The sequence below is a fragment of the Chlorocebus sabaeus genome, chromosome 20, assembly GCF_047675955.1.
Source record: "Chlorocebus sabaeus isolate Y175 chromosome 20, mChlSab1.0.hap1, whole genome shotgun sequence".
NCBI lineage: Eukaryota > Metazoa > Chordata > Mammalia > Primates > Cercopithecidae > Chlorocebus > Chlorocebus sabaeus.
In genome coordinates this window covers 109,655,879-109,668,792 of record NC_132923.1, presented here as the reverse complement: position 1 = coordinate 109,668,792, position 12,914 = coordinate 109,655,879, and the positions used below count along the sequence as shown (strand labels likewise).

At 42.2% G+C, this 12,914-nt stretch overlaps 1 protein-coding gene across 2 annotated transcripts in view; it reads right to left on the bottom strand.

Annotated features, from left to right (window-relative positions):
- The window catches only part of WASF2 (WASP family member 2), a 90,330-nt gene that overhangs the window by 23,969 nt on the left and 53,447 nt on the right, over positions 1 to 12,914 (bottom strand). For both annotated transcript variants that reach the window (XM_007979821.3, XM_073007635.1), the window contains one exon: positions 1,372 to 1,544. In XM_007979821.3, the coding sequence (XP_007978012.1) occupies positions 1,372 to 1,501 (130 nt within the window). In that variant the 5' untranslated portion in view covers positions 1,502 to 1,544. The remainder of the gene's footprint in view (positions 1 to 1,371; positions 1,545 to 12,914) is intronic.

The window sequence follows — 12,914 nt, the reverse complement described above, 5'->3', positions numbered from 1 at the left end:
GGAACCAGTGTGTGATTGATTGACTTCCACCCATTTGGCCTTCTCAGAGAGGCAGAAATTATGCCTTTAAAAATCAGTGAGGTCTCTGCAGCCTTGATGTGCTTCCTTGTCAGCTGCACTGCTGTTGCGCTACTGTCAGTGTTCCTTTGTATAAGACATGCACCGGCAGGGTTTCATTTCTTCATGATGCCCCATCCAGGTTTCTCTAAGCTCTGGATCAACTGAGATGGTCCCTGAGGTACGTGAAGGCTTAGGAATCTCAGACTCCATACATCATCTGGTCATAGAGTTCTGTCTCCTCAGGCTCCTATTTTAAAGGCTGGGCCTATTGCTATACGGGGGAATGCAGGCTTTCTTGATATTCCACTGCCTTCACTAAGGGCAGTGATGCGATAGGAGGCGTGAGTATCTGAAATAATTCACACCAAAATGCCTTTGCTAAGGAAGATCACTAAAATGGCATTTTGACGGAGGTTCTTATGGGAGCTGGAGTGGCACTAGACAAATGCAGAGCCAATCCAAGCATCTGCCCTTCCCATATCTCAGCTTCAAGCAAACAAAGTCAACTTGATTCAGAATGAAATCCAAACCACATGCATGTACCCCACCCAAGGCAGTCTCATTCATTCTTGCCAATTAAAAAAATATATATAGTTGAGCTGGCTTTCCTTCAGCTCCAAAACAGTCTGGGCTAACCCCCATCTTCCTCCTAAGGAAGAATGGCTCCAGCTACTATTTGTGTCACTGTATGTTCACACAGCTTGCAAAACTCCCAATACCCCAGAGAATGCAGAAGTAATTTGTACCCTGAACTTGGACCTGGGGGCTTGCAGCACAATTAAATGTGTACCAGGGTGGACAAGACAGTCAGAATCTCTCCAAAGGCATGTTTGCTTTACTCCTCTTTGGGAAGAAAAGGGGTGGGGGTGTTGGGTAGATAAAGACTATTGGCACATTTGAGGCTTCAACAAAGTCAAGCTACATCGAACAGCTCGTGTAATTACAGGCACATTCCCCGACCCAAGATACTGCTCTGTGAACCTCCCACTTTACACACACAGAATTCTGCTCTGTCATTCCGTCTGCAGTTTTTGCTGCAGCCCTTCCTGCCACCCTTCCCACAGATTTCTGTTGAAGCAGGTGGAGGGGGAGGGGGGAGGGAATTTAGAGGGTGGTGGTAGATAAAGAAGGTTGAAGAGGAGAAGCTACACCAAAAGGGAGCCTCTCTTTGGGGAGGAGAGGGAGGATACATTTTCGCATTACCTAGGGAAGGCAGATGGGGGAGAAACAGGAACGCGGGAGGAGAAGGAAACTAAATAAAGAGCACCAACGACCCCTGAGGGCAAAGCATAGGCTCTCCGAGGCACTCACTCAGGCTGCCCAGCTGTCGGATGACATTTGCCAGGGTGATGTTGGTCACGCATTCCAGCTCGCTTCTAACGCTAGGCAACGTCTGACGGCACAGGTGCCTTGGCTCGATGTTCCTCGTTACTAACGGCATGGTGGACCTGCTTCAGGCAATGTTCTGAATGATGAAAAACAACCTAAAAAAGAAATAACAGGAAAGTATTACTCAACCACAAATTCCAGGCACACTAGGGCTGTGTGAATCTTTCTTTTTTTTTTTTTTTGGTCTTACCCTGATCTAAAACAGCTTTTAAAAAAATCTTCACTCCCCCTATCTTTTTTTTTCTTTTATTTTTAAGTCCTCCCTCCCCTGCCCTTTTAAAGGTTTGCTATTAGAAGATCTGCTATGTAAGTTTAGAAATTCTGGACTGGTGACTGCTGCCTGAGGTACATAGGCAGCACAGAAACGTTAAAGTGCCAACTACTGCTCCAACCAACAAGAGTCCCAGAGGCAAGGAGGCATGGTTAGAAAACAGCCCATTCAGCAGACACTGGACGGTATAGATCCTATCCTTGGGGTGTTCATAACCAGGACAGATCAGATTCTAGGCCACCAATTATAAAAATCAAAAAAGAACACTGTCACCTGATAATCTCCACAATGAAATCAAGCTGCCAATAGTGACTGATATACATTAGGATATAACTTTTCCAGTCCTTCCTTGGTGAATGGCTGTTAATGTACAGGTAACTGCTAGGCTAGGTACGGTGGCTCACGCCTGTAATCCCAGCACTTTGGAAGGCTGAGGCAGGTGGATCACCTGAGGCCAGGAGTTCAAAAGTAGCCTGGCCAAGATGGTTAAACCCCGTCTTTTTTTTTTTTGAGACGGAGTCTCGCTCTGTCGCCCAGGCTGGAGTGCAGTGGTCGGATCTCAGCTCACTGCAAGCTCTGCCTCTCGGGTTTACGCCATTCCCCTGCCTCAGCCTCCCGAGTAGCTGGGACTACAGGCGCCCGCCACCTTGCCTGGCTAGTTTTTTGTATTTTTTTTAGTAGAGACGGGGTTTCACTGTGTTAGCCAGGATGGTCTCGATCTCCTGACCTTGTGATCCGCCCGTCTCAGCCTCCCAAAGTGCTGGGATTACAGGCTTGAGCCACCGCGCCCAGCTGAAACCCGGTCTTTACTAAAAATACAAAAAACTGGCCGGGTGTGTCGCAGGTACTTGTAATCCCAGTTACTCAGGAGGCAGGATAATTGCTTGAACCCGGGAAGCGGAGGTTGCAGTGAGCTGAGATTGAGCCACTGCATTCCATTCTGGGTGACAAGAGCAAGACTCCGTCTCAAAATCTAAAAAAAAAAAAAAGTATAGCTAACTACTAATGCCAGTATCTCTGAAGTTTAGTTTGTAAATTGACAGAATGAGAGAATATAAAGTAAACATTTTACACGTTCAATATGTCAAACATGATGCTGAGTAAACTGTGCTGGAAGATTCCCTGGTGCTTTCTCTTCTACCCAACAGCTCCCTTTCTCGCTCCCATCCGGTTCAACACACCTGGGCCAAAAGGCTCTAGAGACAGCAGGAAATGTCTGGAGCAGATCTGGAAACCTTCCAGTTACTGTTTCTTATCCGGTGGGCTGAGCCCCTTTCCCTAGGAAATCCCCCAGCACTTCAGGTTCATGCTGAGCTATTGTTTTAGATTTAGATCACCAAATTCCCAGTTTTACAAGGATAGGAGAGAGTTTTAATTTCCACATAATGGATATGACTATAGTCAAGGCACATTGGACTGGTCCTCTTTCCACATCTTATAAAACTAAAAAAATCTAAAACAGCCTAATGGTTTTCATGCTAGGGAAAATGACAAATTCACTTCACGCGAAAAGGTAAAGCATAAAGTTAACATATCTAAGTCCTTAATTTTTTTTCTTATTTTTTATTCTTTTTTTGAGAAAGGGTCTCGCTCTGTCACCCAGGCTGGAGTGCAGTGGGACGATCTCAGCTCACTGCAACCTCCAACTACTGGGCTCAAGCGATCCTCCCGCCTCAGCCTCCTGAGTAGCTGGGACTACAGGCATGCACCACCATGCCCAGCTAATTTTTGTATTTTTTGTAGAGATGAGGTTTTGCCATGTAGCCCAGACTTGTCTCGAACTCCTGAGCTCAGCCTCCCAAAGTGCTGGGACTATAAGCATGAGCCACCGCGCCCAGCCTTTTTGTTGAGACGGGGTCTCACTCTGTCGTCCAGTACAGAATGCAATGGTGCAATCACAGCTCACAACATCCTTGACCGCCTTGCTCAAATGATCTCCCACCTTAGCTTTCTGAGTAGCTGGGCCAAGTCCCCAATATTATAAACTCCTCTTTATATATAAATATATAAAGCAAAACAAGGGTTTACTTACATCAAATCTTAAAACACCAGCTCATCACCAAAAAGTTGACTGTGAATACAAAATGCTTAAACCAAACTAAACATTACAGACATATTGTCTGACCAAAAGAGAAAAAAAAAATCTTTCAGGCTCAAAGGGGGAGTAGAACCCTTTGGAACAGACTGCTCCTTGTTATGGACATTCTGATCTGCTACAAGTAAAAATAAAACAGGAAGCCAGCAGCTTGGGGAACAAGATTTCCTGTCACCAACAGCAACAGCCCAAGAACCAAGAGAATCAGCTGTTTGCTTATAACTTTGAACCTCCCTTTAATAGTCACTGTGTGGCAGCTGTGCCTATCTTTGGGGTGCAGAGGTGTTTCCTGAATACTTGTCTACTGTCTAAGGAAATGATTTCCATTCCACTCCTCTGCTAAATTCTCCCTTTGACCCCATGGGTTTTCTAGTCCAAATCCTGGACTTTCCAATTTAACTCTTTCCCTCTTTTATTTAATGTAAAGTGTATCAGGTCCTAAGATGCAATCTTCAGCAACACATGGTAAAAAGAGTTTAGAACCGGAAAGGTGGGAGGAGGTTACACATGAAAGAACCTTGCAGGGCTCTGAACACCATCCTCTAGGTGTCCTTAGATTCCCAAATTTCAAACTTTCAAGATCAACCAGAAATTTGGTGTACAGCCAGGAATGACTGAAAACAGCCACTGTGGCTCTTCCACTGGTAATCATTTGAGTACTCATTCCAGCTTCTCAGAGGAGCTAAAAGAACCAGACCACCTTGAAATGCTGTGCTGAATGTGACCAATGACAGAGCATTCTGGACTTTCCCTCTGGATACCTAACGGAAACTAGATTCCAGATGGCTACATAAATTTCAGATTGAGGGTGGGGGGCAAATTCTAACACCTTGGTACTTTAGCATTTGTGGTTTTCTAAGTGCCTTGGATAAGCAGAACAAAAAATTCTGTTTAGGGTTTACCTGGAACCAAGTTTTCAAAAGCAAATGGCTTCTTGTCAAAAAGGCCAGTTACTACAACCAGTGGGAGGGTACTCAAGAAATAACAATATGTCAATATCTATTAGGGCAAAACAATTAGAAAAGTTTATCTGCTATTGTTTAAAGTGATTTGTTTCAAAGTCACCAAAGAGAGACAAAATTCCTTGTTATGTGAAATTACATGCACCATTGTTCTTTTTTCTTTTGGATAATCAAGGACTGGTTTGTACAAGAAATATGGAGTTATGCATGATCTGAACCACAACAGTAACTTGACCAAGAATAAAAAATCTTACATTCAGGCGACAATAAACTTAGAATTGGGCAAAAAGATTTCCAGGCTTTCTCTCTCACACTTCAAGTTATAGAAAATGTATGGGCTTTATGGAGTCAAGACATTCTTAGGTTAGTACCCTGACTAGTACCCCTTACTAACTGTGTGATCTTGGGGGCAATTTTCCTAGAGACATTAAATAATATATATAAAATAAAATACCCACTACAGGGCTTTAAAAAAAAAAAAGGCAGTTATTTGTGGTTCCACAGACCCTAGGCAAATCCTCCTGTAGAATAAATCCTATTCACTGATAAATATTTTATTTTATTATTTAAGAGACAAGGTCTCACTCTGTCACCCAGGCCTCACTCTGTTGCCCAGGTTGGAGTGCAGTGGCATGATCACAGCTCACTGAAACCTCAAACACCTGAGTTCAAGTGATGCTCCCACCTCAGCCTCCCAAGTAGCTAGGACTACAGGTACATACCACCCCTCATTGATAAATATTTAAAAATACTTTTAACCATAGACATATTATGTGGTGGAATGCAATATTTACATAAAAAATTTAAAGACAAAACTGTAGCCTTCAAAGGAATTTGGTGGGTTTTTCCTAGAGGCTGTTTCCAGCTGTGATCCTGGACCTCCTGAAGAACATATACTATCTCTTTCTTCCAGTCTTTCATAACTGGATTCCTCATGTGAACCACAGAAAAAAGATGACTAGAGTGACAGTTTTCTCAGTTCCCCTCAAGACTGTACATAACTAGCACCATTCTAGGCGCACTGGAGGAAAGTTAATATATTACATACAATGAATGTCTAATGACATTAAGATTTAATTCTTTCATGGAACTCCTGTTGAGAAAAGCTTCTCTATCATCAGTAGCACTTTACTGGTATAGTGCACTGGGTGTTGGGGAACCACTGAATTAAGGAAGTACAACAGGGCCACATTTGCATTTTAGACAAATCATTCTGCATAAGCTCAGAAGTTATATTTGGGCAGAAGGCTGGAAGTAAGAAGACCAACTGGGAAATTCTTCACAGGCTGAGAAGGAGAAAGTAGAAATGTAAAGGCCCACCCTACCATAGCTAGCAAATATGAACTGAGAAACTAGACAGGTGGCAGTTGCAGGGGTGAGTCCAGCCCTTCAGCCCCACCTGCTGCTCTCTTTAGTTTTACACAGTTACACTCACAAATGAGAAAATGTACGTTTCTTTATTAAAAGCGTCAGAAAAGAGCTGAATGCTAGCCCCAATGAAGGAAAACGAAGAGAAAGTGAAGAAAACCAATGAAGTGGTGGTTCTTGGTCAAAAAAAGAAATTCTGGATACACAAAGGAGTGGAATGCCCTATCTCTATGGAATCCGTGAAGGTCTTTTTCAGACATCTTTTACTTTGATTAGGGAAATTATATACTATAGTGATATCTGCTAATTTGGGGATTTGAGAAGGTCTTACCTTGGGAGATGTTAAATAGGAAAGGAATTAAATTAGAACTGCTGAGAATATAAAAGTTACAGGGAAGTAGCTTTCAATTTATCTAGGTCATTTTAATTAGAATTGTCCTATAGTAGAATGGCTTATCTTTAGATAAGGTTATGAGTTCTCCAGCCCCATGCTCTGGATGATCAGCTATCAGGCATGTTGGGGGAGAAATTCCTAGCATTTATGAAGGCGTTGGAAGGTCAGACTAGATGACCTCTACAATGCCTTCTAAATCAAAGATGTTATAATGTTTATTCTGGGCGTTAGTGTCCTCATCTACAAAATAAACGGACTAAGCTAAACAATCTTTTAGAAGCTTCTCAGCTCTAAAATTTCTAGATGTGCTTCTACCCAAGCTGCCATAATCTCCTCACTCAGTCAACATCCACTTGCATTCTGAACACACAATCAGAGGCACATTTAGGAACTGTAGAGAGGGGTGGATTATGGCCATGAATCATGCCCCTTCTGCAGGTCTACATTTGTCTAATTACCAGGACCTGTGAGATCTAGAATGGCCCAAAGGAAGTTCCAGACAGAGCCCTGAGGTTATTTATACCCAAGAGGCTCCCAGACTGATGGGGGAGTTAACTACCCAAAAAAATTCCAAAGGAAAAATTGTATTTTGGACCAGCTCCAAACATCCAGGCCAGATTCAGCAGTAACCCCATCTTCATCTGTAGCAAGTTTCAGCCTAAGGGACTTGAGAATGAGTGTGAAAACAAATAAAAGACTGCCAGGCCTTCCTAGCCATGGCCTGGCAGTATACTGACCAGTCTGGACTGTTAACGCCATGATGGTATTCGTGCTTTGAAATGGAAACTGGACGAGGCCCTTTAAGGTCCCCTCAAACAGTGAGATTCTTCAAGTATGTGTATTTGAAGTTATCATGGAATTTTTTTTTTTTTTTTTGAGATAGAGTTTTGCTCTTGTTGTCTAGGCTGGAGTACAATGGCGCGATCTCGGCTCACCACAACCTCCGCCTCCCAGGTTCAAGCAATTCTCCTGTCTCAAACTTCCCGAGTATCTGGGATTACAGGCATACATCACCATGCCCGCTAATTTTTGTATTTTTAGTAGAGACGGGGTTTCTCCATGTTGGTCAGGCTGGTCTCGAACTCCTGACCTCAGGTGATCTGCCCACCTCAGCCTCCCATAGTGTTGGGATTACAGGCGTGAGCCACTGCACCTGGCCTATCATGGAATATTTTTATATATCATATTTGGTCAGGATAAAGTTAAAAAGAGACTCTGGGGCCAGGCACAGTGGCTCACACCTGTAATCCCAACACTTTGGGAGCTGAGACCAGAAGATTGCTTGAGCTCAGGAGTTCAAAACCAGCTTGGGCAACAAAGCAAGACCCTGTCTCTGCAAAAAAGTTTAAACATTAGCTGGGTGTGTGGTGCTATATGCCTACAGTCTCAGCTACTGGGGAAGCTGAGGTGGGAGGATCACTTGAACCCAGAAGGTTGAGCTGTGATTGTGCCACTGCACTCCAGTCTGGGCAACAGAGACTCTGATATCCACCCTACTTTCTGAACTCTCATGACTCTGCTCCCAACAGCCTGGGGTGGGGTGGGGTGGGGTAGGGTAGGATGAGGTGAGCTGGGGGTTAGAGGGTAGAAGAAAATACAACGGGAGGCATATCTGTGAGAGAAGGGCGGATACACTCATCTGTGCCCCACACTCTTAATTCCTGTTATTACCAGGACAGAAGACAGATGACTGCTCATTCTGGCTATGTTTATTACTAGCTGTTCATGACAAATTAACAATGCTACATTTTGAGCCAAGGTCACTGATAACACCTGCAGATTTCTATGGTCATATCCAAAAAGCAAGCATATTTGAGCTATAGCAATAACCGTCACAACAGAAATGCTTCTCAAGGCAGTTCCTCTTTGAAACATACCCCCAAAATGCTGATCAGCAGTAGCAGGGGATAGAACATGTGGGGACGTTGCATGTGTGGCAATTAGGACTTCTGCTTTCACTTCAGCGTTTCCCACTGTTCTGTAGTTAACAGCACTTTGGATGGGGACATATGAGAAGAGGTTTACTCTCGAGTTACCTCTTTCAAGAGATATGAGTTACCTCTTTCAAGAGATACATTTCTTTATGTTAAAGAATATGGCTGGGTGTGGTGGCTCACACCTGTAATCCTAACACTTTAGGAGGCAGAGGCAGGAGGACTGCTTGAGCCCAGGAATTTGAAACCACCCTGGGCAACAAAGTCAGACCTCATCTCTACTAAAAACAAAAAGATTAGCTGGGTGTGGTGGCACCCAGCTAATGGGTGTGGGCTGTAGTCCCAGCTACTTAGGGGGCTCAGGCAGGAGGATTGCTTGAGCCTTGGAGGTTGCAGAGAGCTATGATCACACCACTGCACTCCAGCCTGGGTGACAAAGTCAGACCCTGTCTCAAAAAGAAGGCAACAAAAAAGAAAAAGAATATGCATTTCACCAGGTTTAAGAATTTCAGTTGGAAAGTCGAATAGTCATTTGACTTCAAAATGATAGACAATACATGGTCTTACTGTAATTTAAGTCTGTATATTAAAATGTTTAAAGTATGAATTTACTGTTGCATATAGCAGTCCTCATTACGATACAGCAACTACAAGGAAGAACACTTCATTATAGGCTTATGCACCCACCCACTTCCTGTTGAAATACAGGGTGGGGCTGAACTAACAAATATAACCACTCTCTCTCTCCAAGCACAAGGAATGACAAATCCGTTTAGGTCACTAAAACAACGTCCAAAGGAACTAGTAGGACAGAAATGGAACTCCTGCGGGTAGACACAGAAAGTATTTGACTGGGAAAACTGAGAAAAATAGATTACTTGTGATCTAAAAGAGATATTTCCAATTTAATAAAGGAATGACACACCAATTCTGTGCCTACATCCAATCAATGTAGGGATACTTCTTGTCTTGATAAGGCTTCAAGACAGTAGCTGAGGAAACAGAACTTCTACATGCCAGTATCTTACTCCTTGAGCACAAGGTACATCCATGAAGGACCATTCATTCACACCTGGTAATTCCGTCACTTTTTATTATCTTTTGGGGGCAATAGCACCTTTTGTTCTTACCTTTTTACACTTCAGGGTTTAATCATAGTTTTGTTCTTAAAACTAAAATTGGGGGAATCTCTTTAACCTTCAAAATCGGTTTCTTCTAGTATCAACTTTTTCATAGAAAACTGTCTTCTAAATGGCCAAAATTAGACTCTCTTTTTAGCAGGATCCATCTGGTTGTCCAAAAGAAAATACATTTAAACTATGAGTTGGAAACCTGGATTCTAGCTCTTAAGTCTAATGATGACAGGCAATCGGGGATAAAATTTCAATTCATCCCTCTAGTCCAGCTGTAAACTACACTAAAAAATGCTTGAAAGATGCTATATGAAACAGAGATTTTATATGCAAAGTATTCAGAGCTCTGAGGAAAAGATTTACCCGCATAAAATATTTCTTGAATCTCCACCTTGGCCCAATTCCCTGTTATGGAGCCACTTAAATGACACAGGATCTACAACGTGGTCACTGATGATTTTCAGTTACAAAGTTCATTTTACTTTCCCAATCTAATGCCAATTTCTAGTAAAACCCATATCACCAAAATTGTATGGTTTGAAATACTTCAAACTACCCATCTAAATGGGGTTTTACTTTGATTGGATAAATATAGATTACGAATAATTATACTCATAAATGGAGAAATCTTACCCTTTACCCCTAATAAGGTACCAGATTTCTTTCAGCCATTGTCATCAAGTGAACATTAAATTTACACAGGAGTTTAACATGAAAAACAACTAAGCTGTTCTGAAAAAACAACACCCACACACAAAACAAAAAAAGTATCAAACCTCAACAAATCAGTTCACTAGATTACTAGATAAATGTCAATAACTCACACAAGCCGCAATAAAATACCCTTCATATTCAAACGCTTCTTTTTAAATTTATAGCCAATGACAGAAGAGAGTGCTCTCCAATTAGTGGTACCCAGAAATTTGAGATAAGAGGACAGACACAAAATGCATTACCTCTCCAAGAACCTGGGAGAAAGCCAAACCTGGGCATGTATTCTCCTAGACAAACAGCCAAAAGTCCAATACACAGCCTGGTTTTATGGAAGGGTCTAACCCCATTTTACTATCCTACTCTGGGATGGAGAAGATGGGGCTATACTGCAACCTCTCTTTCTTGGATCTTGCAAGTTGCACTGAGTACTGTACTAGGTTAAACTTCCTTTGGACAAGATATTAGAGTACCCACTGGTGGATTAGCTACAGTGGCAGGTTTGAAAATGGAAGAGGAAGGAGATAATAAGAGCTGAATTGCACATCAGACACTAAGTCTCAATTCATCTGGCTAGCTGTGTAACCATTTGTTTTAATTGTTATGATGCCTTACTTCTTATTTCAAGCTTCTCTTTGCAGTAACTGCACCCTCTCTGGGATGGAAAGACCAAAAAAGAAACCAACTTTACACAACTGAGAAAGGCCAGGGAAAACAAGGTTGCAGAGCAACAACAAAAAGAAAATGCAGCAAAATGTTCTGTTGACACTTCAGGGCAATACACAAACACGCCGTGTGTTCATGGAGCAGGCAGAAGCAGCAGTCCTGAGATGTGACTATTAATACACCAACTTAAGTGAGGAGAGAGACCTAGCAATCACAACTACATGTGAGACAGGGAGTGGAATTATGGAGCAAACTGCCATGCAATTCCATATGAACTATTCAATAGCCAGCTGTAACAAGAATTCATTCCTGAAAAAGTGTCACACACACATCTGTCACTAATGGCCAAGCCACCAAGTGACTGTCAGCAGCAAAGGGCAGCTGTACATCTCTCACAATGTTTAGTCAGCACTCAAAGCATGAGATTTACAAGCTAAAGTCCTTGAACAGAGGGAAAAATAAGTATCTGTTCTTTCATTTCTAACCTCAGTTTACCATGAAGTTGCCAAAGCCCTAAAAATCTAGTAAGCAGGGGGGCAGAGCAAGAGCATGAACATTGACACAGGTGTGGGTTTCACTCCACCACTGCCACATTTTATAGCTTTGGAACCTTGGCAAGCAGTCTAATCTCTCAGTCTATTTCCTAGCCTGTTAAATAATTATCATGACCCCTCGTCTGTAAAATTATTGTGAAGAAAAAGGAAATAATGCATTTATAAAATGTTTAGCACAGTGCCTGGCACAGAATAATTAAAACAACAGTAGTAGTAATAGTAGTATCATGGTAGTGGTGGTGGTAGTAGTAGTAGCAGTAGAATGATTAACATCTATCTAGCACATGCACTGTTCTAAATGTTTTATATATGGTTCTCTTAACCATTATACAATACTGTCTTAATAAGCTTCAGGTCGTATTAATGGTTAACTACTAATTATAGTGCTCTTATCAGTCACTGAATATTTATGAAGAAGACACTAAAAGACACAAAGAAGTATAAAATCTCTTCCTTGACTCCAGGAGCTTATAATTTAGTTGAGGAGAGAGAAAGAAGACCACAGTTAAGTAACAATATAGCAAATAAACAGAAGTTCAATTATGACAATAGAAAGGATGAAAAGATCACTGTGAACTGAAAGGACTGAACAGATTCCTTGGAACCTTAAAGATCTGAACTGGGGCTAGGTGCAGTGGCTCATGCCTATAATCCCAGCCTTTGGGAGGCCGAGGTGGAGGATCGCTTGAGCCCAGGAGGTCGAGATTAGCCTAGGCAACATGGTAAGACCTTGTCTCTACAAAAAAAACTTAAAAGTTAGCCAAGTGTGGTGGTACACACCTGTAGTCCCATCTACTTGAGAAGCTAAGACAGGAGAATCACTTTAACACGGGAGGTTGAAGCTGCAATGAGCCAAGATCCATGCCACTGCCTTCCAGCCTTTGGGACAGAGTAAGACTCTGTCTCAAAAAATCAAATCAAAACAAAACAAAACCCAAAACCTAAGATCTGAACTGGGTAGAATTTGGATGTAAAAAACAGAAGGAAAGGTTTTTCAAGGAGACCTAACATGATAAACAGAAGTCTTGAACTTTACCACTAGCATTTATGGAAAAGTTACAATTCCAACGAGTTTCTACCCTATTTCATCAAATTTAGGATGCCACTGATTGAAAGAGGCATTACGATTCAAGAGATGTTAAAATGGGGTGGGTATGGTGGCTCATGCCTGTAATCCCAGTACTTTGGAAGACCAAGGAGAGCAGATTGCTTGAGCTCAGGCTTTTTAGACCAGTTTGGGCAATGTGGAGAAATACCATCTCTACAAAAAATACAAAAATTAGCTGAATGCAGTGGCGTGCAGCTGTAGTCTCAGCTACTCAGGAGGCTGATATGGGAGGATCGCTTTAGCCCAGGAGGTCAAGGCTGCAGTGAGCA